The 25964-nt window shown below is 37.3% G+C and overlaps 1 protein-coding gene across 6 annotated transcripts in view; it reads left to right on the forward strand.

Annotated features, from left to right (window-relative positions):
• Positions 1 to 25964, forward strand: part of tey (teyrha-meyrha) — a 114490-nt gene that overhangs the window by 23652 nt on the left and 64874 nt on the right. For 4 of the 6 annotated variants that reach the window (XM_065235756.1, XM_065235755.1, XM_065235758.1 and 1 more), the window contains exon 4: positions 14780 to 14851. The exons of the other annotated variants lie outside the window; for them this stretch is intronic. In XM_065235756.1, the coding sequence (XP_065091828.1) occupies positions 14780 to 14851 (72 nt within the window). The remainder of the gene's footprint in view (positions 1 to 14779; positions 14852 to 25964) is intronic. 6 annotated transcript variants of the gene reach the window in all.

Below are 25964 nucleotides of genomic sequence, written 5' to 3' on the forward strand. Positions count from 1 at the left end.
CAGCAGCAGAAATTTACCAAAACTACGAGACACACTCTAGCTAGTCCGACTAGAGGGATCTCAGCAAAAAAAAGGACAGCGAGCACTTTCATTACTAAACTTGTGACACAATGGATTCAGTTGAGCAGTACATAATCTGGAAGACGCAGCGCCACCCTCACCGGCCGAATCAACGCGCGACCAACGTCAAAATCAGAATCGACAACTCAATCCAGAAGTGGGAAACAACTGGTATGTGCCGAAACTCACCATGCATTAAGTCACATTGGCATTCTAGAACAAGATCTTTAGCGGTGACGGTGTATCTATTTTGGACATAATATATTGTTGGTATCTATAACATAGCGTAAATGCGGACATTGATTTTTTTACATATGAATTATTGGCATTGTTCATCTTACCCCGATGGTAAACTATTTACTAAAACACTACTATTTGCAAACGTAAAAACAAAATTGAATTTGTTTCAACAAAAAATCTAGATGTGAACCAGGAAAAGTATAATAAACAATTCTGTAACCATTTTACTGTGTTGGTGCTTTACAACCCTAGGGATTGCACAGCGGAATTTACACCAATACACCGCTAGAGAAATTACTTTTTGGTTTTATTTATATTTTTACATTTAACAGCTTCCGTTCCAACCAAGATAATCTGGAATACATTGTCGTAAATTGAGAGTGGATGTAACAAAAAAAACTATTATTCAATAGCTAAGCCATCAAACAATCAATTTACCATCTTACCCCGAATTCCGTTGATTGTGACCCCTTTTAGTTCACATGGAACGAAAAAAATACCTAATATTGAATTCCATTCACCCAGTTCGCCAGTTCCGCGCGCCAATTTAATTTTGTGTTAAGGTTCTATTTACTTTGATGCATTTTTTTAAAAATAAAAAGCAGTTTTTTCCGACGCATTATTTTAGATTGCAAAAAGCTCGCGTCATTTTGTGTAAAATATCATAAGGAATCGAATAGTGCGAGCTTTTTGCAATCTGAAATAATGCGTCGGAAAAAACTGCTTTTGAAATTTTCCAAAAAGCATCAAAGTAAATTGAACCTTAAGACGCTTGAAGAAATTATCATGAAAACAGGCTACTTACATGTACCGTAGCACCGTAGTTGTTTTCACCCAACGTCATGTTCAAACTACTCTATTTATATCAAGTTGTACTACAGGTTAAGGCGCGCAAGACCCCCGTTGAGTTTATTTGCTCTTTTCATTTTTGAAAGCAAACGTGAGAGTGAACGAAAGGCACAATTCAATAGTAAGTTTAAAGAACTCAACAGATTAGATTCTTTTGTTTAGCCGTGCATAGTCTCCCGATCCTTCTTCTTCTTCTAGGCTATTTACGCTTCTGTTGCGAGCGTTTTTCATTTCTAAATGTAATGTTCTAGATGCACTTCCATCTTGCATCTGTTTTGTTTTGTAAGCGTGATTGCCTATCACCCCAAAAGGCCTGGGTTTAATCCCAATCGGCACCGCCAAGATTTTCTGTAGCATAAAATCTCCTATCACGCCGTCCTTCGTAAGGGAAGTAAAGCCATTGGTCCCCGGTCCATGAGTTGATGGGTCGATAGGTAGGGTACAGGTGTGGGAGCTGCCTCCCTGGCGTCGGTAGTATAAGGTTATCCAAGAGACGTTGCTCAGTAGAACTGACAGCTAGAAATCTAGAGTGTGTGAGTGATCTGGCGTTAATGGTGCTGAATGTAAACATAAACAAATCAGAAATTCATATGAGAATAAACGGGTGCACGACGTTAGGCATACGGTCGTTAGGCATACGGACGTTAGGCATACGGACGTTAGGCATACGGACGTTAGGCATAATGTACGATAGGCATAATGGACGTTGGGCATAAAGGACGTTAGGCATAATGGACGTTAGGTATAATCTACCGGATGAATTCCAGAAGGATGATAATGGAGACCGTCTATTGATTGTTGACTTCGGTGACAATAATGAAAGAGCTTTAATTTTTGGAACTCATGAACGACGTCTTGGACAGGCAAAGTATTGGGTTACAGATGGTACGTTTGCCACAGTTCCTTGTTTGTTTCGGCAACTCGTCACTGTTCATGGAAGTATCGATCCCTCACATCAGCAGATGGTTCCGCTAGTTTTCATTCTGATGACAACAAAATCAGAATCGTTGTATCGAAAAGTATGGCAGGAAATCCTGGAAGCAGCAGGTATGTTTTTTTGTTATTGAATGAAAAACCACAGAATTAACCATTCTTGATTTCATGAGCTGTTCTTTGGCATCATATTTTATTCAACCTTGGCTGTTTTTTTGTTATTGAATGAAAAATCACAGAATTCACCATTCTTTATTTCATGAGCTGTTCTTTGAGGAAAACCTTTTCTTCTTTGACTTTTGCAATATGTGTGTAAGAATATATTACAACAAATGTGTGATTTTTTTATTTCTAGATGCGATTGATTTCAAGATATAGTTCAAAACTAAGCTGAGTTTTCATTGTAAGATTACTTAACCACTATCGCTACTAATCATGGATCTAAGTAAATATGTAGATACGTCACTTATGATATGATAAATAATGGATTCCAAACTGTGCTTATTAAATAAACTATGTTTGTTTAACTTGTATCATTTTTTATTCAACGCTAAGCCTAATATAAGCATTGTTTACAGGTTTACAGGTTAAGCAGGTTTCTAGAGTTGCACAGCAGCAAGGTATTTTATGCCTAACGTCCATTATGCCTAACGTATATCATGCCTAACGTCCATTATGCCTAATGACTTTATGCCTAACGTCCATTATGCCTAACGTCCGTATGCCTAACGTCCGTATGCCTTTATGCCTAATGGGGTACACTCAGAATAAACTGCCAGTTCTACTGTGATCTGTCAAAAGTCAGCTGATCGCAACCCGAGCAAAGTCTGAGATCAAATTGAAATCTAAATTTGATGTTGTGATTTCGCTGATAATGATTACTCAGGTTGCTGTCGTTTTGGTCGTTTTAACGGTTAAAAAATCAAAATTGAGAGCAAACAAATCTTCCTGTGACATCACATTGAAAACTATTTCTGCTATCAGTAAGAGCAAACTGAAAACTAAATTTGATATCCATTTTTCCTGTTGATAACAAAACAAGTATTCAATTTGATGTTATGCTAAGGCAATGAAAACAAACCCGCAACAAAATATTTTTGAAGAGCAAATGTACAGCAAAATGAAAACAAAATTAGACATCAAATTTGTCAATTCCGTAAACTGAAATCAAATTATGATTTCAGTTTGATGTTGATATCAAAACTTGATTTCAATTTGCTTTCATTTTGATGCTGGACTTTGCTCGGGAACTGTCTCGTGGACAGCCTTATTGGAACGGAAAACAAGATCGACGGAAAACAAATCTAAGTAAAAAAATTTGTTTTGTTTTTGTTCAACACAGCTGACGTGTTGACAGAACGAGGGAAAAAGCAATTGGTGAAAAAATGCATGAACACTACAACTAGTAGGTACCGAAGAAACGTGCTCAACTTTTTGGCTCAGCTCTGGTACTATCTTCGGTCCCAAGTTAATCGATGCACCCCTCGAAACATAGGAAAATTCACGAACCCCTCATTTTATATGTCAAACTTTCATAGCGGATCAAAACAAACATTGTGTAGTACTATAATTTTGACTAGAATGGGAAACGTTAATCGATTTGCTTGGGACCAATAGTCAAGTACTGAGCCAATTTAAAATAGTTATTTTCCACCGGTTGGTGCTAGTGTGCATGAAAAATACGCTTGACGATATTTTTTGAAGAGTTATGTCTGTTTGGCTGTGCTTCAACCGACCCGTTTCACCAGGATCCGTATTTATGTTACATTTTGAAATTAATTCGTTATCACAACTATAAGTGTTTTCGAACAGTCTAGAGTTTAAAATAAATACCGTAGTCCGGTCTCAAATTGATCACATATTGAGTATATTGACTAACTAATGATGTTAAAACCAGTATTATGGGTACTCAATCGTTATTAAATTATTGGTTTTATTTTAAGGACATTTTTGAAAACTCAACTTTGAAACTATTGGTATGGGATGAAATTGATCGACTCTTCAAATGGCTTCTGAGTGCATTTCTAGGAATTGTTCCTATTAAATATGGGTTTGGTGGATCCGAATCCGATGAAAAATCCTTGTACAATGCTTATTTTCTGAAATAATTCTAACAAATATTTTTATTTAATTGCACAGTTGTACCTAAATGTAGATAAGTTCGTTGAAAACCTCAAGAAAATCTCGACAAACTATTCATTTTTGAATGTTGATAACATTTTAATGTAATTTAATATAAAATTTGCAATCATTGACACTTAGTTTAGTGAAAAATACAACTTTCCAGCAAATGACAACAATCATTGCAACCCTATAATAGTTGGTTTGAAAGTTGGTTCACAAAAAGTTTATAAAATGGTGTAATTTAATCATTTCAAATTAGTGCGCTTTTAGCTGTCAACAGCAGCAGTTGATAATTTTTTCGGTGCGAAACACGTGAAAGCCTGCTATTCAATAACCACTATTGCATAGTTGCTTCTTCTTCTTCTTCTTCTTCGCATTTCAAGCTTATTGCATATCGCATATTAGCTTATTGCGTGCTCTCAACTTAGTGTTCCAGATGCACTTCCGCAGTTATTAATTGAGAGCTTTCGATGCCTGTACCATTTTTGCATTGGTATAATTGTATGGCAAAATCAATCATACTTCTATGCCAAGGGAAGTCGAGAAATTTTCCAACCCGGAAAATTACTAGACCGGGACCGGGAATTGAACCCAGCCACCTCCAGCATGGTCTTGCTTTGTAGCTGCGCCTTTACCGACTGAGCTAAGGGAGGCCCCTTAGTTGTTCATTGCCAGCAACTTCCTCACTTTGGTCTTCACCGCTAGAACGATATATGTGAAATTTAGAATACATACCATCATGCTTAGTCCATACACGGGAAAAAAAAGAGTTCCCATATTCGTGAACCACAGCCGTGAACCATAGTTCACGGTGTATATTTGAGAAAATTTTGTTCTGGATAGCTGGCCGTGATTTTTAGTTCACGGTCCGTTCCCGTTTTCGAGAACGGATTTTTTTCCAAGTACACGTCCAAAACCAAACATGAGCGAAATTGTAAATTTCGTGAAAGCACTGGATGTGAATCATCGAAAGATAACTCGAAAGATTTATTTTTCTATTATGCTAATGGAAAGGTAGCAGACTATGAGCTAGCGTTAGTGCTGGGGAAATATAGGAAAGTGAAGCATGAAAATTCCAGCTGAGCTGTGCTTCGACATACACATAGTTGTACGTGGTATATACATTAGACCTGTTCATTTTAACAGAAATGTTCGGGATGCACCGGGTCAACCGTGATGTCATGTCAATTTGAACTTCTGTGCAAATTTTCAGCAAAATTGGTGATGATTTAGGGGTGCTTCAAGTTAATTTTATGTTTTTAAGGTAATTTACGGCTTATAATATTTGTATCTCGAGACTGAAACAACGAAAACTGCTGTAACAACTTTCATAGCTAGGCTTAATGTATTATTTGCCAAATTTGTGACCAAAAGTTATTCAATGTGATTTTATTGAAGTTTGACTTACTTTCATGCTCGAAGATTAGTTCGCTTTTAGCTGTCAACAGCAGCAGTTGATTATTTTTTCGGTGCGAAACACGTGGAAGCCTGCTATTCAATAACCACTAGACTGATGCAAAATTTTAAATTTTCGCTCCACAGTGTTCAAACGGTTTCACATCGGGTCCTGATTAGCCTCCGAAAGTTTAAACTCATTTTATAAGAAACTGACTTGGCACAAACCATTTGAAGTTTATATGGAAATTACTATGGGAAACAAAACTTTCTGTTCATTGTCATTTAGCCTTTTTACATATTGTACTATTAACAAATTCTATTGCTATTCCTATGGGAATTTTTGTCAGCTACAACTTTGTAGAAAATCGTTTTTCAGCCAAACGTCAAATTATATAGTTATTAATTGTTTAAGAGATTGATAATCTTATGGCAAGATTAAGCAACTGTATTGTGGGCAGCACTGTATTCTACTGTTTTCATTTTGACGTAGAACTACGTCTTTGTCGACTATACTGGGGTGCAAGTCAAAAAATATGTGTGGTGAAGGAGTGTTAGGTTTTGAACGCTTGTAACTTTGTCATTTATAGATGAAATTAAAATCCAAATACGCCAATCGATAGGATATTACATTACGAACCTGTTGAAATAAATATTTTTCCAATTTTTCTGTAATTAAACTTTTGAAAATGTACAAATGATAATTTTATCACTGTTTTCATGAAATAAGCCTTTTTCGCAAACCCAGTCATCATAAACGAATACCACTTGGTTGCACATCATTCTGCTTGAATCTGAAAAGATATAAATCAGCGCTGGTCTCATGCCACTGCTCATTAACGCTTCGGACGGCGTGGCGCTTGGTCCTGCAGTAAGCAGGACCAAATCAGCAGCTTAAGGTGGATCACGGCGTGACCACAATGAGGAAAAGCACACACGCCCTTCACAACAATCTCTCGGCCCCCCCTTCAACAACCTCTCCTACCCTCCCCCACCATCAAACCTCTCCTACCCCCCCCCCACCATGAAACCTCTCCTACCCCTCTCCCCACCATCAAACCCCTCCTACCCCCCCTCAAATACCTCTCCTAAACCCCCCCCCCTCAAATACCACTCCTAAACCCCCAACTCAAATACCTCTCATAAACCCCCCCCCCCTCAAATACCTCTCCTACCCCCCCCCCCTCAAATACCTCTCCTAAACCCCCCCCCCTCAAATACCTCTCCTACCCGCCCCCCCTCAAATACCACTTCTAAAACCCCCCTCATCAATAACCCGAAAACGAGACAGACTTTAATGATCCCTTTTTTCCGGGAAATAAATTTTAAACATACCACAATCATTAGTAAAACCAAGTTTTACCAAATTTGAACAAAAAATTGCATTCAAGACATGTTTGATGACATTCAGTTGGTGAATTACACACAACTGACGGTAAAACATATCTGGTGCCTCTATATATGCAATTATATTAACATCCAAAGTCCATCCTATTTTACATATTCTGCACAAAAGAAACTTTCTGCTCCGCCCCATTCATAAAAAACTGCGGGAAATCCTATCAGGTTCTGGACCTGAAAAGATATAAAACAGCGCTGCTGTCATGCTTTTGCTCATTGTCGCTTCGGACGGCGTGGCGCTTGGTCCTGCAGTAAGCAGGACCAAATCAGCGACTTAAGGTGGATCACGGCGTGACCACAATAATGACGAAACCCCCTCCCCCTTTCACAACAACCTCTCCCCCTCCCCCTTCACAACAATCTCTCCCTCTCCCCCCTTCACAACAATCTCTCCCCTCCCTCAACGACCTCTCCTAACCCCCCACCACCACTCATCAACAACCTTTCCTAACCCCTCCCCCACTCATCAACAACCTTTCCTAACCAACCCCCTCCCCACCCCTCAACAACCTTTCCTAACCCCCCCCCCCCCCACCCCTGCTCCTAACAAAACAATATCTATGTGTCAGCCACATAGGGGAAATGACGCCTTCGGCTTGCAAGACTATTTTCGGCAACCCAAATTGAAACACTATTTTCACTGGATTTTCTTACGAAAACACTTCGCTGAATGCATGCAAACGATTCTTTATGCTTTCAGCTTCAATTTGACTATATTTTTACCACTGGGAAAAAGCAATCTAGCAAGGTTTTCTTGAAATGAAACACACACACTACAAATTGTAGCTGATTTCGAGTTGCCGATAATAGAACAGCAGATTTACATGCAGTTCAAATGGAACGGTTGCCGAAGAAAAACTGGTTGCCGACAATACTCGCTCTCACTAGAGAAGATTGGAGCTTTTTAAAAGCGTTTCAAAACAGTTTTTGACAATTCTTTCGACTGAAATTGTTAGAGCAGCTGGCAGCAAAAGATTGTAAACAAACCAATACTGCATATGTGTGCGTTCCTCAGAGAAAAAGGCTATAGAAAGAAGGTCGCTGCTTAGGTTGCCGAGAATACGTAAATTCCCCTACTTAAAATATGTACATTTAAAAACCATGCGTGACCACTAGACTGATGCAAAATTTGAAATTTTCGCTCCACAGTGCTCAAATGGTTCCAAATTGGGCCCTGATAAGCCTCCCAAAATTTGAACTCATTTAGTGAGAAACTGACTTGGCACAAACCATTTGAAGTTTATATGGGAATTACTATGGAGAAACCATAATTTCAGTTTATATCTATCTCAAAATTCACCAGTTCACTCTACTTTAGAAAATGATAGCTGAACTTGTTGAAAACCACTTTTCGATCAAACGTAAGGAACAAAAATTATTAATGATTCAAGTCCCTGATGTCTTATGATTATGCTCAATCAACTGTTCAGCAGGCAACATTGGTGTTTATGGCGCGTAGAATAGAGGACAAAAATCATGGCTACTATGTCACACTGCAGAATACAGTGTTGCCCACAATACAGTTGCTTAATCTTGCCATAAGATTATCAATCTCTTAAAAAATTAATAACTATTTAATTTGACGTTTGGATGAAAAATGATCTTCTGCAAAGTTGTAGCTGATAAAAATTCCCATAAGAATAGCAATAGAATGTGTTAACAGTACAATGTGTAAAAAGGCAAGAAGACAATGAACAAAAAGTTTTGTTTTCCCATAGTAATTTCCATGTAAACTTCAAATGGTTTGTGCCAAGTCAGTTTCTTATAAAATGAGTTTTCTCTTTTGGAGGCTAATCAGGACCCGATTTGGCACCGTTTGAGCACTGTGGAGCGAAAATTTCAAATTTTGCATCAGTCTAGTGACCACACATACTATTCATTTGCGTGTAAATTTCATGTGTACTTCTGAGTGGATTCTGTTTATGTGTGGTCAAATGAAAATCATGTGGAATTTCACATGGATATTTGTAAAGAAAATGTGTAAATTGTTTTGAATCAACCATAACCGAAACATTGAAATACTTGAAAATTTTAAGATAAAGTATAATAGTCAAAAATGCATGAAAAACAACAATTTTGTGTGGTTCTACGTCATACTGCGGTCGTGTCTAGGACACAACCCTTTACTTTTTTTCCTTTGGTTTGTTTTTTTCCGTCGATCTTGTTTTCCGTGCTGCGCACCAATGCTACCGACGTGCCAGGAAGGCAGCTCCCACACCTGGACCCTACCTATCGACCCATCAACTCATGAACCGGGGACCAACGGCTTTATTTCCCATCCGAAGGAAGGCGTGATCAGAGGTGTTATGCCTCAGAACATCCCGGCGGCGCCAACTGGTATTGAAGCCAGGCCTGCTGGGGTGAGAGGTAATCACGCTTACCACTACATCACCGGCGCCGTTTGCAGTGTTACATAGTAGCCATGATTTAGTCCTCTATTCTACGCGCCATAAACACCAATGTTGCCTGCTGAACAGATGATTGAGCATAATCATAAAACATCAGTGACTTAAATCATTAATAACTTTTGTTCCTTACATTTGATCGAAAATTGGTTTTGAACAAAGCTGTAGCTGAGTAAATTTTCAACAAGCTCAGATATCATTTTTTAAAGTAGAGCGAACTGGTGAATTTTGAGATAGATACGAATCGAAATTATGGTTTCTCCATAGAATTCCCATATAAACTTCAAATGGTTTGTGCCAAGTCAGTTTCCCACTAAATGAGTTCAAATTTTGGGTGGCTAATCAGGGCCCAATTTGGAACCGTTTGAGCACTGTGGAGCGAAAATTTCAAATTTTGCATCAGTCTAATAACCACTATTGCATAGTTGCGCCTGGCCGGAGGCGAAGCAGCCTCAGGCTGAAAGCCTCCCTAATAAAGAAAACTTAACTTAACTTAACTTAGTTGCACCTTGTTCATTGCCAGCAACTTGCTCACTTTGGTCTTCATCGCTAGAACGATATATGTGAAATTTAGAATACCATCATGCTTAGTCCATACACGTCCAAAACCAAACATGAGCGAAATTGTAAATTTCGTGAAAGCACTGGATGTGAATCATCGAAAGATAACTCGAAAGATTTATTTTTCTATTATGCTAATGGAAAGGCAGCAGACTATGAGCTAGCGTTAGTGCTGGGTAAATATAGGAAAGTGAAGCATGAAAATTCCAGCTGAGCTGTGCTTCGACATACACATAGTTGTACGTGGTATATACATTAGACCTGTTCATTTTAACAGAAATGTTCGGGATGCACCGGGTCAACCGTGATGTCATGTCAATTTGAACTTCTGTGCAAATTTTCAGCAAAATTGGTGATGATTTAGGGGTGCTTCAAGTTAATTTTATGTTTTTAAGGTAATTTACGGCTTATAATATTTGTATCTCGAGACTGAAACAACGAAAACTGCTGTAACAACTTTCATAGCTAGGCTTAATGTATTATTTGCCAAATTTGTGACCAAAAGTTATTCAATGTGATTTTATTGAAGTTTGACTTACTTTCATGCTCGAAGATATCTTAAAAAGTGAAGAACTTAAAAGTATTTGTTCTACGAACTTTCCACCCATATGATATAAAAATGTGTAGTCTACGGCATAAATTTAATTCAAACATAGTTTTCATGTAGATTCCAAAGATTGAGAGATAAAAATCAGAAAAGAGGTCGTTAAAGCTAAAATTCACAAGACTACAGAGCCAATAAAAGTTTCCATTAGACTGACGGATCATAGTTGCATTGCTTTTCAATGACGACTGATGACTGTTTCATTGATAGATGATTTTTTAGAAGTATAAATCCTCAGTACACGTGTTTTTTATCAATTAACTCCATTTTGTATACAAACCTTGTAAGGCCATTTTCTCGCGAACCGAAGTCCGCAAGGGCAAACCAACATAATGAATAGGTAGGGAAAATTCTCCTGTACCCGATTGTGGTTTAGGTTTGCGAATGAAGGTTTCGGTTCGCGAGAAAATTGCCTTACAAGGTTTGTTTACAAAATGGAGTTAAGGCCATTTAAATTGTTGGTCTTGAAATTTTCATTTTTTTTTTAAATAAATTGCTGTTATGGCTCGAGTGACACTTTCCCTTGATTAAAAAAAAACACGTCTGCTGAGGATTCATATTTCTAAAAAAAATCATCTATCAATGAAACAGTCATCGGTCGTCTTTGAAAAGCAACGCAACTATGTTCTATCAATTTTTTTTTTTTCCTTTGGTTTGTTTTTTCCGTCGATCTTGTTTTCCGTGCTGAGCACCAATGCTACCGACGTGCCAGGAAGGCAGCTCCCACACCTGGACCCTACCTATCGACCCATCAACTCATGAACCGGGGACCAACGGCTTTACTTCCCATCCGAAGTAAGGCGTGATCAGAGATGTTATGCCTCAGAACATCCCGGCGGCGCCGACTGGGATTGAACCCAGGCCTGCTGGGGTGAGAGGTAATCACGCTTACCACTACACCACCGGCGCCGTTATGTTCTATCAATCTAATTGAAACTTTTATTGGCTCTATTGTCTTGTGAATTTTAGCTTTAACTACCTCTTTTCTGATTTTTATCTCTCAATCTGTGGAATCTATACGAAAACTATGTTTCAACGAAATTTCGAGAACAGTATAAGAAACATTATGCCGTAGACTACACATTTTTAAATCATATTGGTGGAAAGTTCGTAGAACAAATACTTTAAAATTCTTTGCTTTTTAAGATATTCTCGAGCATGAAACTAAGTCAAACTTCAATAAAATTATAGTCAATTTTTGGTCACAAAGTTGGTAGATAACACATTAAGCTTTGCCATGAAAGTTGTTACAGCAGTTTTCGTTGTTTCAATCTCGAGATACAAATATTATAAAATATTGCTGAAAATTTGCACAGAAGTTCAAATTAACATGACGAACAGTAATCACGGTTGACCCGGTGCATCTCGAACATTTCTGTTAAAATGAAGAGGCCTAATATACATTTCTTCAATCGAAAGGGGAAAACATTCTATGATGATAATAAGGATAAATGCTTCTTCAGTAAGATGGAAGGGTATCGGTATGCCCCAAGCGAAAAGCTCAGAAGCAGCCAGAGAAGCAACAACAGAACGAAGAACAGAGCGGTAGAAGTACGTACGCAAGCTTAGTAACCAGAGGTGATTCCTAGGAGAACAGCGACAAGAAATATGCTTGAATAGGACATGGTACAAATTCCCGTGACGACCCCGGTGGCCGACATGAATGCAGAGAAAACTAGCCCAAACGAATCCCATAATCAGCAACCCAGTTACCGGGATAACGTCTACTACAAGATAGCTTTGAAAATACGGAAGAAGCAGGAAGGAAAATAATACAAGGAAAAAAATAAATGCGCGAAGCCAGGAAGAAAATAACTACAAACCTTGATTTTTGTATAATTCTCTTATTATTGCGGTTAACGCAAAGCACACATGATCGGAAGAACACATTTGTGAAGAAATCTACGGCATCCGGTGGGGTTTGAACCCAAAATCCCATTCAGTATACGGGTGCATTAGGGGCTATTCATAAACTACGTTGACTCTTTAGGGGGGTTGACAAATGTCTACAGTCCGTACAAATTTCCAATAAATAGTATTCATTAGAAATAAATGAAAAATTTGATTTTCGGTTAATAAAAAAAAAAACAATGTGCATAGTCATGAAATTCCGGGATTATGTTTGTTGTTTATTAATATACAAGCAATGCGTTATGATTTTTTTTTATAAAATATATTGACGTCACTAAGAGAAACAGCTAGTTAAGTAAAAGATGTCCAATATTGGTCACCCAAATCTCAGATGATTGTGTAAAATTTTGTGAAATTATAGGATGCTAGTTTTTCCAAAAGCCCTGAAAAGTAAATAAAAGCTTATTGGTAAACATAAAGATTCTACGATTTTAGTGACGGAATAATCTTAGCTGGATCTATTGTTCTGACCAGTGCTGTAAATTCTCAAAATCAATTGAACATTTTTGATGAAAATAAGAACAGCAGTTATTCGCTGTCAAAGGGGACCTCCTTCGATGGGTGATATCACTTGCTTAGTCATTTGACGAAGGCATTAATCATTCTCATTTGAGAAACGTTTGATATAACTCAATTGAGTGTAACCTGCACATAACAGGAGCTCTGGTCGACATTCTGGCGAAAAAGCTAAGCCAACACGACACCAACCTGACTTGTACCAAACCCCAACACGATGTTGACCCGACATAAACCTAAAATTGACCCGACAACAACACGACATTGGGCCGATATCGACTTTAAATTTGCCTTACACTGATCCAACATCGGGTCGACTAGTCGATGTGGGACCATTTTGCTGGGTTTCTTCCTTACTCCACTGTCGTATATCAAATGATAGTGAGTGACTCAATTGACAGTGACAATATGAGCTTCGAATGAGAAAGGGGCTCTTCAAATTATGGTCATGTGAGAATTCGTGTTCACAGAATTGATTGAATGGTTGTATTGGTTCATCTTCAATCGAATGATATAAAAATTACCAGCACTGGTTCTGACAAGCACTGTATTGTCAGTACACTTTTAGTCAAAAAGCACATGTTTTGAAACCGAAGCAACAATGAAATAAATATATTTAATAATATCATATTGCTAGTCTAGAAAGATATTCAATTGTTGAGATATTATAGACACTCCCTTCCATAGGTAAACAGTTTTTTATTTGTAAATATATTCGTCTGTACAGGCTCAATCGAATAAACTTTACACAGCCTAGTTATCATTTGCGTTATACATACTTAATCTTAATCTTTAATCTAGAGTTACAGGAATTGAACCGAATGTTCGTGGTCGTCTCGAGGTTAGTGGAGATTTAAAATTTTAAGGTTGGGGAGAAGGAGAAGGAGATTTGAAATATGATTTACGATGCAAATCATTCACTATTTCTAAAACAAGAGCTTATTTCTAGTTCACTTGATATCAGCATTGTAATTTCACAATTATTATAAAAACAACCATTATAGGTAGACAGTTATCCCAACCATTTAAAAAAATCAGTTAGAGATACACTCCAAGATGCTAGAAACTATCAACTCGCTTAGTTTCCCTCACTAGCCGTAAACAATTATTTAACTATTTACGGATAGCCTGCGAACTTTTGTCCCACTACTAAACAAAATCTATTATTTTAAAACTGAAGATGAGGTCATCGGTTACTAGTAAAATATGCAATTGTATGATAACTGGTAACATGACATGAAAAGAAAACAAAATCATAACTTAATTCCTTTTATAAAAACATTTTTTTTTGTAATCGCTTCAATCTCGAATTACTTTTCATGAAAAGTATGTGCACAAAAAAAATATAACGGAATTTGTCCAACCCTCAAGACTTGTGATGTAATTCTTAGCATCCATAGCACTAGCTTTAATAATATTGGTATTGATACAGCGATTGATTTTTAATTCGTGCGTTCGGCAACTCTGAAAACTAAGTGTGTAAACCATGTCTAACCTCCATGATCCCAGGTGCAATTTTCTTTGCCCAATATATTTTGATGTAAGAAGGGTTATCTCGCCGATAGACGAGAGTGGATAACTGGTTGATTATTTACATATACAAATGCAAGTGGTATTTACTTGTTTCTTGCATTTGGATAGAAAGTTGATTCGATTGCTGAAAAGGATTCGTTCAAATTTTCAAAACGAATCCTCCAAACATTCGACTTAGAATTCTATATGATCGCAAATCCACCATCCTTCTAGAAATAATTTCAAATTTTTGTAATTTCATTCACAGAACTACTGTCCCTGTTTGGACCCAAGAACCAATTTTTGTCTTATCTAGACGATCAGAACAAGACAATCAGAAGTAAGTGAGGAATTATTCCCTATTTAAATACATTGCAGATCAGTGTGCTGGTGGTATTGTTTTATCTATGCACAATTATTTGGACAGTTGAGGATGATTAATTGAAAAATTTAGAAATTCAACTGTCTATACCATGGAAACAAATACCAAATTTTCGGATAGACTATTTTTTCTATACAAAATTTACCAAATTAGTCCCAGCTCTAAGCACCGTTCTTCTGACTCGTGTTTAACACTGTGCCTCAATACAAAGAATCATCACCCGATCGGGCATTGTTTAAATTAACATTCTCCACCTAATTGATTCTTAAGATTTTCCACCACCATTCTCAAAACAATCTCCTTGGTTGGAAATTTTTGGGAAGGAAAATTTACGACCATTCCAAGTGCCATATATCTTCAGACGATGAGCATCAAGCACATCCAAAGCGGGAAAATTTGTGGAGAACACACAAACAGGAACCCAACCGTATGATGATCCATCATCAAGCTGAAGATCGGGAACGGTTGCACATCCGAACAGAAAGGTCATAAAGATTACTCAAATAGATCATCGACCACAAGGCAGTGTTGAAAAACGATTATTTAATTATTTCGTCAGACAAATGGTTGCATACCTTTTTCCTCGACGACGACGACGGCCTGGAATGAGTTTCCTCAATGAATGGAAATGTTTCCATCATGTCGAACACGCAACACGCGCCGACGATATTCATCTCAATCACTTTTCATATTTCAAACAACACACGACCTCATACCGAACGATTAGTCGTGGAAAACGACGCGACGACGACGTCGAACAACAAGCCGTTGGCGTTTGGTTGATCATGCGGCCAGAAAGACATGATGATTTACAAACGGAAAGTTGGAAACGAAAATAAACGATCAGTATCACAAAAGAAGCATGTTTTGAAATTAATGTATTGTAAATGTTGATTTAAGTGTATGCAAAGTAAAAGAAATTCAACAGATAAAAGAGAAACAAACAGCGTGCGAAGCAAGGAAACGTGAAATGTGTCGCATGTGTTGTGACATGATTAAATTCTTGATTATTATTGAAGATCTCATTAAGTTTTACTGAAATCACAAAATTTATAATAATATTTCAATATTTCTGAACACCTTCTTACATTCTTAACCGCACAATAATTCAATCCAACACAATACAGTGGTGTAACCTCTTGTTTCATCTTTGTATTTTTACTGAATCAAAGAAATCCCGAAACGAGTAAGAACAAAACTTCGTAAATTACACATTGCACTTAGCCGGCACTCGCGTTCAAACGTAAACACAAACATGACAATCCATTCCTTTGCCGATGCCACCACCATATGGTTGCAGCTGGAAATTCCTTTGCTTTGTTTAGATCTTCACATTGTTTGGATGTTTCGCATTAAAACCGCGGCCCTTGGCTCCGGGCCGAAATGAAGCAACCCGAAGTCTATGATTTCTGTTGATTTAGACTTGCCTTCCCCGAACGAGTACTAAACAATAGGAGTTCAATTCCCAATACTTGCGTTATTTTTAGACTTGATACAACTCCCCGGCAATTCGGGTTCATAACTTTGCGCGGAAGAGAGGAAGTTAATTTTGCGTCTAACGATTGAATCGTACCGCACACTGCCGGTCAGTCGGCAAACATCTACCACCATCCAAATCCAAAGGTACCGACGCTCAGTGGCATGAACGGATGGTCAACAAATCATGATGAGGCTATAATAAAAATCTACAACCGTGACGGCTCTAATGAGCCCCATCAAAAGTGTGCCGAATCCAACTCATGTCCCAGCATCATCAACACCGGGCGTCACGATGTTTTCGGATGGTCCCCGCCGTATATGACCCCAATAATAACAATAATGGTGTCGTTTAACCATTTTGCGGCTAACTAATTTTATGATTTCAAATTCAAATCTACACAGCATGCCGATGGACGCTGGTGGTAAGAACGGTAGTCGGGCTGCAATTTCTAATTTAATCAACAATTAATTAGCTTTAATTGAAGCAATAATCCACAAACTATCATCATTGTACCCTGCTGGTCAATGTTAGTGCAGCAATAGACCAGAGTACGAGAAACTATTTGCAGTTTTATTGGCCCTTGAGTGCTACGCCCCTTTGCTGGTGGGTGTCATGGTTCGTTACTACTAGGAATGATTGCATCGAAAATGTGTTTAGCAATACGGTTTATTTATGTATATGTACCTATATTTAGCATGAGGCTCTAATAAGTATAAACCGATAGTATAATCAAGCTGAAACCAGAGCGGCGCCGATGGTGTACTGGTAAGCGTGATTGCCGTTCACACCAAAAGGGCCTGGGTTCAATCCCAGTCGGTTCTTCATCCAGGATCGATTGTTTTTTATACATATGGTTCAAGATTGAACAATCAAGTGGGAGCAGGAATAACTGGCCCAGGGATAGAAATATCGCCAACTGTGTTCTAAGCTGAAATCCAAGCAATTTTAGAGTGTTCCATTATATGTTTGCGTAGAAACTATAAGAGTTCAAATATATGCGTCATGTCCTACAGTAGTCAAGCTGCTCTAAATGCTTTAATGTCTGCGACATGTACATCAAAACTTGTCTGGGAGTGTGTTCAATCACTTCAAAAATTGTCTTGTCATAATCAAGTCAACTTATATTGGGTTCCTGGTCATTGCGGTATTGAGGGAAATGAAAGAGCTGATGCACTAGCAAGACTCGGATCTTCTCATAAGTTCATCGGGCCAGAGCCCTTTTGTGGCTTATCGGTTGCATCTCTTAGAATGGAGCTAAAAGCGTGGGAATCTTCAAAAGTGGAGGAAAACTGGAAGAAAACTTCCATTGCTAGGCAGTCGAGGCGATGCATTAATCCAAACATTTATGTGACCCACAAAATCCTGGAACTTTCTAAGAAAGAGCTTAGTATATATGCAGGTCTTATAAAAGGTCATTGTCCGAGTCGTTATCACTTGAAGCTGATTGGAAAACTTCAAGATTATGTATGTCGCTTCTGTGGCATAGAAAAGGAAGACTCGGAACATTTGCTATGCCACTGTCCGGCAATTTTCAATAAAAAGCGTAAGTTCTTCGACAAGGGGCTGATAGAACCCTTTGACATTTGGAGAACAACTCCCAGTACGGCAGTGCACTTTATTTGAAGTATAATGCCGTGCTGGGATAATGCTATTAGTCAAACGATGGCGATCACTCCTAATAATAGTGATACGGCATCTTGATATAGTTAAAGAAAAAAATTGGGAATATATCACAATAGATCAGAAAAATGGTCGCAGTGATGAAAATACCCGACAAGGAAAAAAAAAATCCCAGTCGGCGGCATAAAATTTCTGAACACGCCTTCATTCGGAAGGGAAGTAAAGCCGTTAGTCCCCGGTCAATGAGTTGATGAGTCGATATGTAGGATCTAGGTGTGGGAGCTACCTTCCTGGCGTCAGAAGCATTGGTTCTCAGCACGGAAAACAAATCAAGAAAAAAATATTTTACGATATGTACAAAAAGTGTATCAAACCTGTTTTGTCACACTGTCCCAAGTTTATAAGAAGACCTAAATCTAAAATCATAAAAGTACCTAATAATTTTTTTTTTGTTTTTATACAGTTAAGGGGTTACGCCTACCTGCAAGACCGAAAAAAAGCGAAAGTTTGGATTTTTTTCTCGAAAACGTCGCAACATATTGAAAATCGGTTTTCTGCCGTTTATTGAACACACATAACTGGTGCCCCGCACGGCTGCTCCTCGTGGACGATGTTCTAAAAAACGCTTTTTGCGGTGCCCTTCTGCGGTTTGTGATGTAATCATCTGAAATAAAAAAAAACCATGCCAAATCGTTAAGCATGTGATAAACTAGTCCTTGATCGTTTGAAGAAAAGACAAATGACACCGTCTTCAACCAGAGGTTGTACAGACTGAATACTTAACACTAGACAACGGACAACACTCAACACCCAGTAGACCAGTAGGGAAATTTCCGGGTTGCGAAAAGTTCCACCGGCTGGAGCGGGAATCGAACCCTCAACTTCGTGGCACTCACAATACGCCTGAACGACGGATGACGCCGCTAACCGCACGGCCACGAAGCCCACGAAGCCCATTTGGTTTTTTTTTTAACTTTTTTTTTTTGACAAAATGGCGGCCTTGCAAAGTTGAAGTGCCGATTTTTGATCCTTAAAATTTGTCTTTGATCGACTGTAAAAAATCGAAATTAAATGATAGACGAAATCCGAACGATCGTGGACTGCACAAAATAGTACTGAACAGAAATCAAAACGAATCGGACGAATCGAATGTATACATTTCGAGAAATTTTTGGCACCGGTTTTGAAAATATGATTCCGAGATAATCGCGTTTAAAGTTTCAAGTTGGGTTTAGTCCACTATAAGCGAATATTTTTGTACGTCGCATAACTTTCACAATTTTCATCGGATCAACTTGATCTTTTGAGGAAATATTCTTGACTTTATATACTTTCGATTAGGACAATAAAAAAAATCGATTTTTTGAAAGTTTTCAGGTAGGCGTAACCCCTTAACTTCTTAACAAGGACATGACATTTTTTTAAGGATTTGCAACGACAAACTTGATTACAACTTATTTTCTATACAGTCCTTACGCCCTTATTAAATAAGTCCGGAAAAATCAACAATTGTTTTATGGAATATGCTATTTTGGGCAGGGCTCTACATTTTCGAAGCTCTAAAATGAACTCAAGTTTTGTTTCTCTCATACAAACGTGTTCAACGCTTCATTTCTATAACGCCTAGCTAGACTATCAGCAAGAAATGATAATGAAAAAGAAGCACGCTTAGAAGGAAACGCTGGCTTTGCATCTTCTCGTCGTTGCTTTGCTCATCGCTTTCAATTCAAGTAACTTCGATTTTCTAGTTAAACGAAACCTCATTATGGCTTTCAATCCCTTTGACGAACATTTTATCACCGCTCTTTCATTTTTTTATATGCATTATGTCCTGTTTTCGTTAATTTATTTAGATAATATATGTGAATGGAAGATAAATTAAACATATTACGTGTAATCAGTTTTTCACGTGAGAAATGTTTTAAATATATACTTTCATTTTCCGTCATATACGTCATGAAACCTCTGTTGATGTGTTTCATGAAAGACGGAATTATCAAATTCGAGGTCCCTTTCGCTCGTCCGTTTCATTGAAGCTTAAAAGAAATACCAATGGAGCGGCGGAATAAAGAAAGGCAAGCGATTGAACATTTCTAGATAGAGCTGGAATTAGGGCCTAACAGCTTTTGTAAACAATGACTTCTCTTGATGATTTCTTGAAATTTAAGACTTGCCCACGCAAACCAACATCCTCATCGGATAGGGAAAGACTTCCCCTATCCGATGGTTAGGTTGGTCTGCGTGGACGTGCCTTGAATCCCTATAAATCATCGATAGAAGCCATTGTTTACAAAAGCAGTCTCTTCGTCGCATCGATCAGATCTGATCTGATCTTGGGTAGCTAGCAATCATCATATATGAGACCATCATCAAAGAGAGTCATGTCTAACCAATTTGTTATTTGACGTGGAAATGCTGTATAGTTAACCAGCAAGAAGGGAAGGGTTTTGAAGTAAAGTCTGTTCCATTTAGAATTTGGCCGCACAAAATAGGTCATTTATACAAGGGGAAATAAAGTACAAAAACGCTAAAGGCATCATTTTGTAGGATTTTTATTTAGCTTTAAGACAAAACTACAACAAAAATTATTCGTCAGCTTTTCAGATAAATTTTCGAACTTTTCGCGGAATACCTCTCATCATGTCTTACACAGTAGTACTGTCAACCTCATCTAACTACCATCCTTTTCCACCACTTCTCCAAATCAGATGTTGTTTTGATTTTTTTGCCACCTTTTTCCAATTCGCGCTTGATAATTGCCCAAAATTTTTCAATGGAACGAAAATCTGGACAATTTGGAGGATTGATACTTTTCTCAATAAAGTCGACATTATTCTGCTTATACCATTCTATGACATCGCGGCTGTAATGGCAGCTGGCTAAGTCAGGCCAGAACTTTACGGAACCTTCGTGTGATTGAATAAACTGCAAAATTATGTTCTGGATACACTCCTCCTTGTAAAGTTGTTCATTCATAGTCGCTCCAGTGATGAAAACCTTTGGTTTCTTTCTTTGCCAAATCATCCACTTTCGAGCAAATTTATCTGAAAAGGCAAATTTGAATTTATCCGGAGCATCCCCCTTACGTTTAGCAAAGTAAAAATTTTGGCCCGGAATTTGTCCAAAGTCCATTTTACGTAACGTTTAAGCACGGTATTTACAGTCGATTTTGGAAATTTGAGAGCCTTTACAATCATTCTTCCTGACCACGTTGGATTTTGCACGTGAGAGTGCAGAATTTTTCACGTCTGTGACGCTCCATCTTCAATAACTTTTTAACAAGTTTATGAATCCTGATGAAATTTTCATTACTAAATAAACAATCCTTCCGGATCAAAGTCACATAAATTTAAGGCACTTTTCAAACGATAAATGTTGTCAATGCCGAACCATGATGCTTATACGTGACTCTCGCTATTTTGATTCAACAAAACACGTCGGGAAGAATATGATACTTGAAAGAAATGTTTTGCAAAGCAATTATTCAATTATTCGGGTTAATGTTAAGGTGTTAATGTTAAACGAAAAAAATATTATTTTCCCTTGGTATTTTTGAAGCTCATGTAAAATTAACAATAGTGGATGTCTTCAGACTGCAACACTTCAATCTTGATCATTTTTAGAGTACAACTCTTAATAATTCTAATTCCACGTAAATAAGCTACCTAAACTATCAAAACTGTTTTAAGTGCGTCATCATGCAATGATCTATAATTTATTTTGAATTCAACCTACAAATTATGTTGATTTTACCTACACACCACTATAAGTACCTCGGTAATAAGTTTTACTTTACTGAGATCTCAAGAAAAAAATATGTTTGCTTGCTAAGATTCAGCGAAACTTTTTCTGAGACTCGGCAACCAAACGCTACTCTTGCTGAGATCCCAGATAAACTTATTGCCGAACTACACGCAAGTGCCAGAATTGCCGAGATTCGGAAAATCAAGGTAAGGTGTAAGGAATCAATTTGAATTTGTTTTAAATCATCTGAAATGTTAGGTTGAATCAAAATTCATTTTGAAGCAATATGATGTTATGGGTTGAACCCAGCTAAAAAAAAGTCATTGTTTCAAAAAACATTGCTGGCGATACAGTCCCATTTTTTCTAAAGTTTTTTTTTTCTTCATTTGTTGTCCGTGATCCTATTTTTCCGTACTGTACTGAGTACCAATGCTACCGACCGACGCCAGGAAGGCAGCTTCCACGCCTGGACCCTACCTATCGACACATCAACTCATGGACCGGGGACCAACGGCTTAACTTCCCTTCCGCGTGATCAGAGATTTCATGCCTCAGAAAATCCCGGCGGCGTCGACTAGGATTGAGTCCAGCCCCAGGCATTTTATTTGCTTTTTAGTAGAATTTAGTACAAACACAATTAAATATCCGAAAAAAAATATTGCGGTGATCTAGGACATCCAAATTATTCTGAAGCTTAGACATTTATAATTAAAGGGTCGACAAAGACTCAAAGGTGATATTATCCTAAGAAATGTGTCCCAAAAAACTCACAGAGCCTAACAACACCATATGAAATCAAAAACAGCATATACGAGGAACTATTAAATCTTCAAATCATCATGAAGAATTTATCTTGAAGATCTACATGCTCAACTAAGCTTTTCTCAATGTCCCAACTAAATGTTTGACTCCAGAAAGTTTCGTAAGAGCTCATTACATCAGGGGAGATATACATTTGTGTTTATAAAATATGTAAGATTTTCAGATCTTTTGTACGTTGTTCAGACTTAATTTTGGCATTTAGAGAGCCTCATGTAGCCCATGATGAAGGATATCTAGTTTAAATGACAAAATACCTGGAGTCCTCCAAATCGTCCAGAAGTTAAGATCTTTAAGTTCTACAGGCTCAATCAACCCAGACAACCAGAAGTCGTATAACAATGTCCAGACAGTATCGTAAATTGCTACAGGTTAAGTCAAAATCGCATATGAGAATGGCATACCTCGCATTATGTTTAAGTTAAATCGTATAGAATGCAAATTTCCGACTTATATGCGATGGCTCAGTTTTCCGTCGTACTGTATCATAAATTAAATCGGATTACATCGTAAGACTTTTAAAAATGAAATTGTTATTACAGATTAAATCGTATATGATGTTAAATCAACTCGTTTAAAATTAAATGAAAATATGCACGTATATGGCCTCCACTTTTGTACGTATAAGCCATTTCTTTGCATTGTATACGAGTTGTTTGTTTGTATATATGTTTGTGTATCACGAAAACAACTTTGAATATACGTGCATTCTGGTTGTCTGGGAATGTCTTGTACGATGTCCTGACTTAATACTTGAATCCATGGAGCTACATGGGATCTCATTGCATCGTGTGAGCCTTATAGATTTGTTTAAAAAATCTAAGATCGTCCAAATAATCATGAAGTTCAGATTTTGAAATTCTACAGAAACATCGAGATATTGTACGATGTTTTGACTATTGTTTTGTAATCCTGAGCTTTGTGAAGCCCCTATATAATGTAGGATTTATGATTGTAATCATAAAGTATTTTGAAACCTTCAAATTATCCTGACGCGTAGTTATTCATACAATAAATAAGGTCTTGCACGATATCCGTACGAATGTACGAATCCATGTAGCTTCATGGACATGTATTTCAAAAATATGTGACCCCTAATATTTGTTTGATTACAACTAAAAATTCCGTATAATATAATGGGGCACTTCGAAGGTTTTCGGGTTCACACATGTGCTCGAAACATCGTATAATACCTCGATGAATCTGAGGACCAGCATAATCTGAACTCTAGGGCAATTTGGAGAATGGAACATTTGTTGATATCTTTCTTGATGTTTATTCAACATGTATTCTACCAATTGCATTTGGGCTTGATGAAGCCCTAGATGATATATAATACGATCGGGATATTGTGTCTTACTTAGAAACAACATATAATACTTGTTTGAACCTGTAGTACTACCAGATTGAATCTTCAATATGATCTGGATAACTTTTATTACCATAATAATAGGTCGAATTAAATTTAAAATTACAGAAGGTCGAATGAACAAGGTGCCCAAGCCTAAATTAAATTACCGAAAAAAGGCTTTGTGCAAAAACAAATTGTGATAGAAAAGGAAAAAGCTGACTATGACACCCAGATACCTGTCTAAGTGTTGCCATCCTATGAGATAAGCAAGGTAGTTTCGGATGGATTAGTTGCATTATTTGTTTTAAATGATTTTATCCACGACCAGTTTATTTTATCAAATTTACGGACAATGTAGGAATCTTAGGGTTTCTTTTTCTGAACAGTTTGGAATGGAATGGTCATACCCGAACTAATCTTCAAATACAGCAGTTGCAAGGTATTATCGAAATCAACATCTTTCTTTTGAACATTTAAAGGTTATCGTTCCTTTGGGTTGAAATTTGAATCAGTGATCTTCTAAGAGATGAGCTAAGATGCTAACTGGTCTATCTCCTAGATGTTTATAAAAATTACGTTATTTAAAATATAGCAATTTTTTTATTGAAGTTCCAATGACATCCTGGGAATCAATTTCCACTAATTTCTCTAAAGTCTATGGACGCTATTTCTATTTAGAAACGAAACAGTTAAAAAAAGCATACTCAAACATTTTCCGTCAGCATCCATTCGAAATTTTTTTTAATTTATATGTACTTAGTTCTTCACAGAGTTAGCTTACCGGAAATGTTATATTTAGATTTTTTTCTGAAAGAATGTATATTTTTCTTTCCGAAAAAAAAAATCTAAATATAACATTCGCGGTAAGTTAACTCTGTGAAGCGCTAAGTATTTATAAATTAAAAGAAACTTTCGGAAAAAGTTAAAAGTAACTTCAAGAGAAAGATGACAGGGCGTCCCAAAATCAGCTTAAATCAACAAAATCGGTGCGACGAAGAGACTGCTAGCTTTCTTTTTCTGTTGAAGTCGAATTGTTTCACAGCATTCTAGACCCTTAGTCAGCGTCCACAAACAAATGTTCAATCACTTGTCTCTCTTTCTCCCGTAACATCATTGGTCTTTCCATCAAGATTCAATAAAGTGGACGAGTGAAAGCACACTCGACTTTGATAGCTTCGTCTTTCATAAAACACAACAACAAAGGTTTCATAACGTATATGAAGGAAAATAAAACTATATATGGGTCATTCCAGCTTAAGTTGGTACACCACCTGTGTTCGATGTCACCGATTTAAGCCAAACTTGGCCAAAACGCTTATTTTGGCATTCTGAACAAACGCCTTTTTTGATTTTGCTCTGAAGTGCCTAGATTCCTCTAGGCTACTCTTTCAGAAGCAATTACTCCACAACCAAATAAGCTATTCGTGATCTTAGAACATCCATTTGAAGGTTTTTTAATGTAAATTCTAATGAAAACTCTTCTACTTGATGTGTTTCCAAGGGAAATTGATTAGGAAAAATAGTTTTTGAGATATGACCAGATGAGTAGTGGTAGTAGAGTGGTAGTTTTGAGCTCTTCTGGTGGAAAATCAACGCTATTTAATATTTCTTTCTATTTTTTCTTGAATTCCTTCACGCATGGCACAATAGTATTTTTATGTTATTTTTCACATGTTCTGGATAGGATTCTCATCATATGAAATCATAACTAGCTCATTTATTTACTTCTGTCCATAATTTAATTGTTGTCCTAAAAGGGAAAAAAATATGTTCCTGTGGGATACAGTTAAAACGTTGTGCTTTAGAAGTACGTTGAAATCAGAGGGATTAGCAGGTATATAAAATTTCAATTGTGGATGACAGCTGCTGCTTGAATAATACCCTTATTTGAGTAATGATTTAATTTTTTTAGATACAACCTCACGAGCAAGAATGCTTTTTTATTATAGTTATAAAGAAAAATAAACGTTGAACCTTTATTTTCAATTGTCGAAACACACACTTTCCATTCATGAACTTAACTGTTCTTCTTCTAAGAATTTTAAGCTTATTGCTCA

This window comes from Ochlerotatus camptorhynchus, unplaced genomic scaffold (assembly GCF_037179485.1).
Source record: "Ochlerotatus camptorhynchus isolate MF236.1 unplaced genomic scaffold, CSIRO-AGI_Acam_v1.1 ptg000503l, whole genome shotgun sequence".
NCBI lineage: Eukaryota > Metazoa > Arthropoda > Insecta > Diptera > Culicidae > Ochlerotatus > Ochlerotatus camptorhynchus.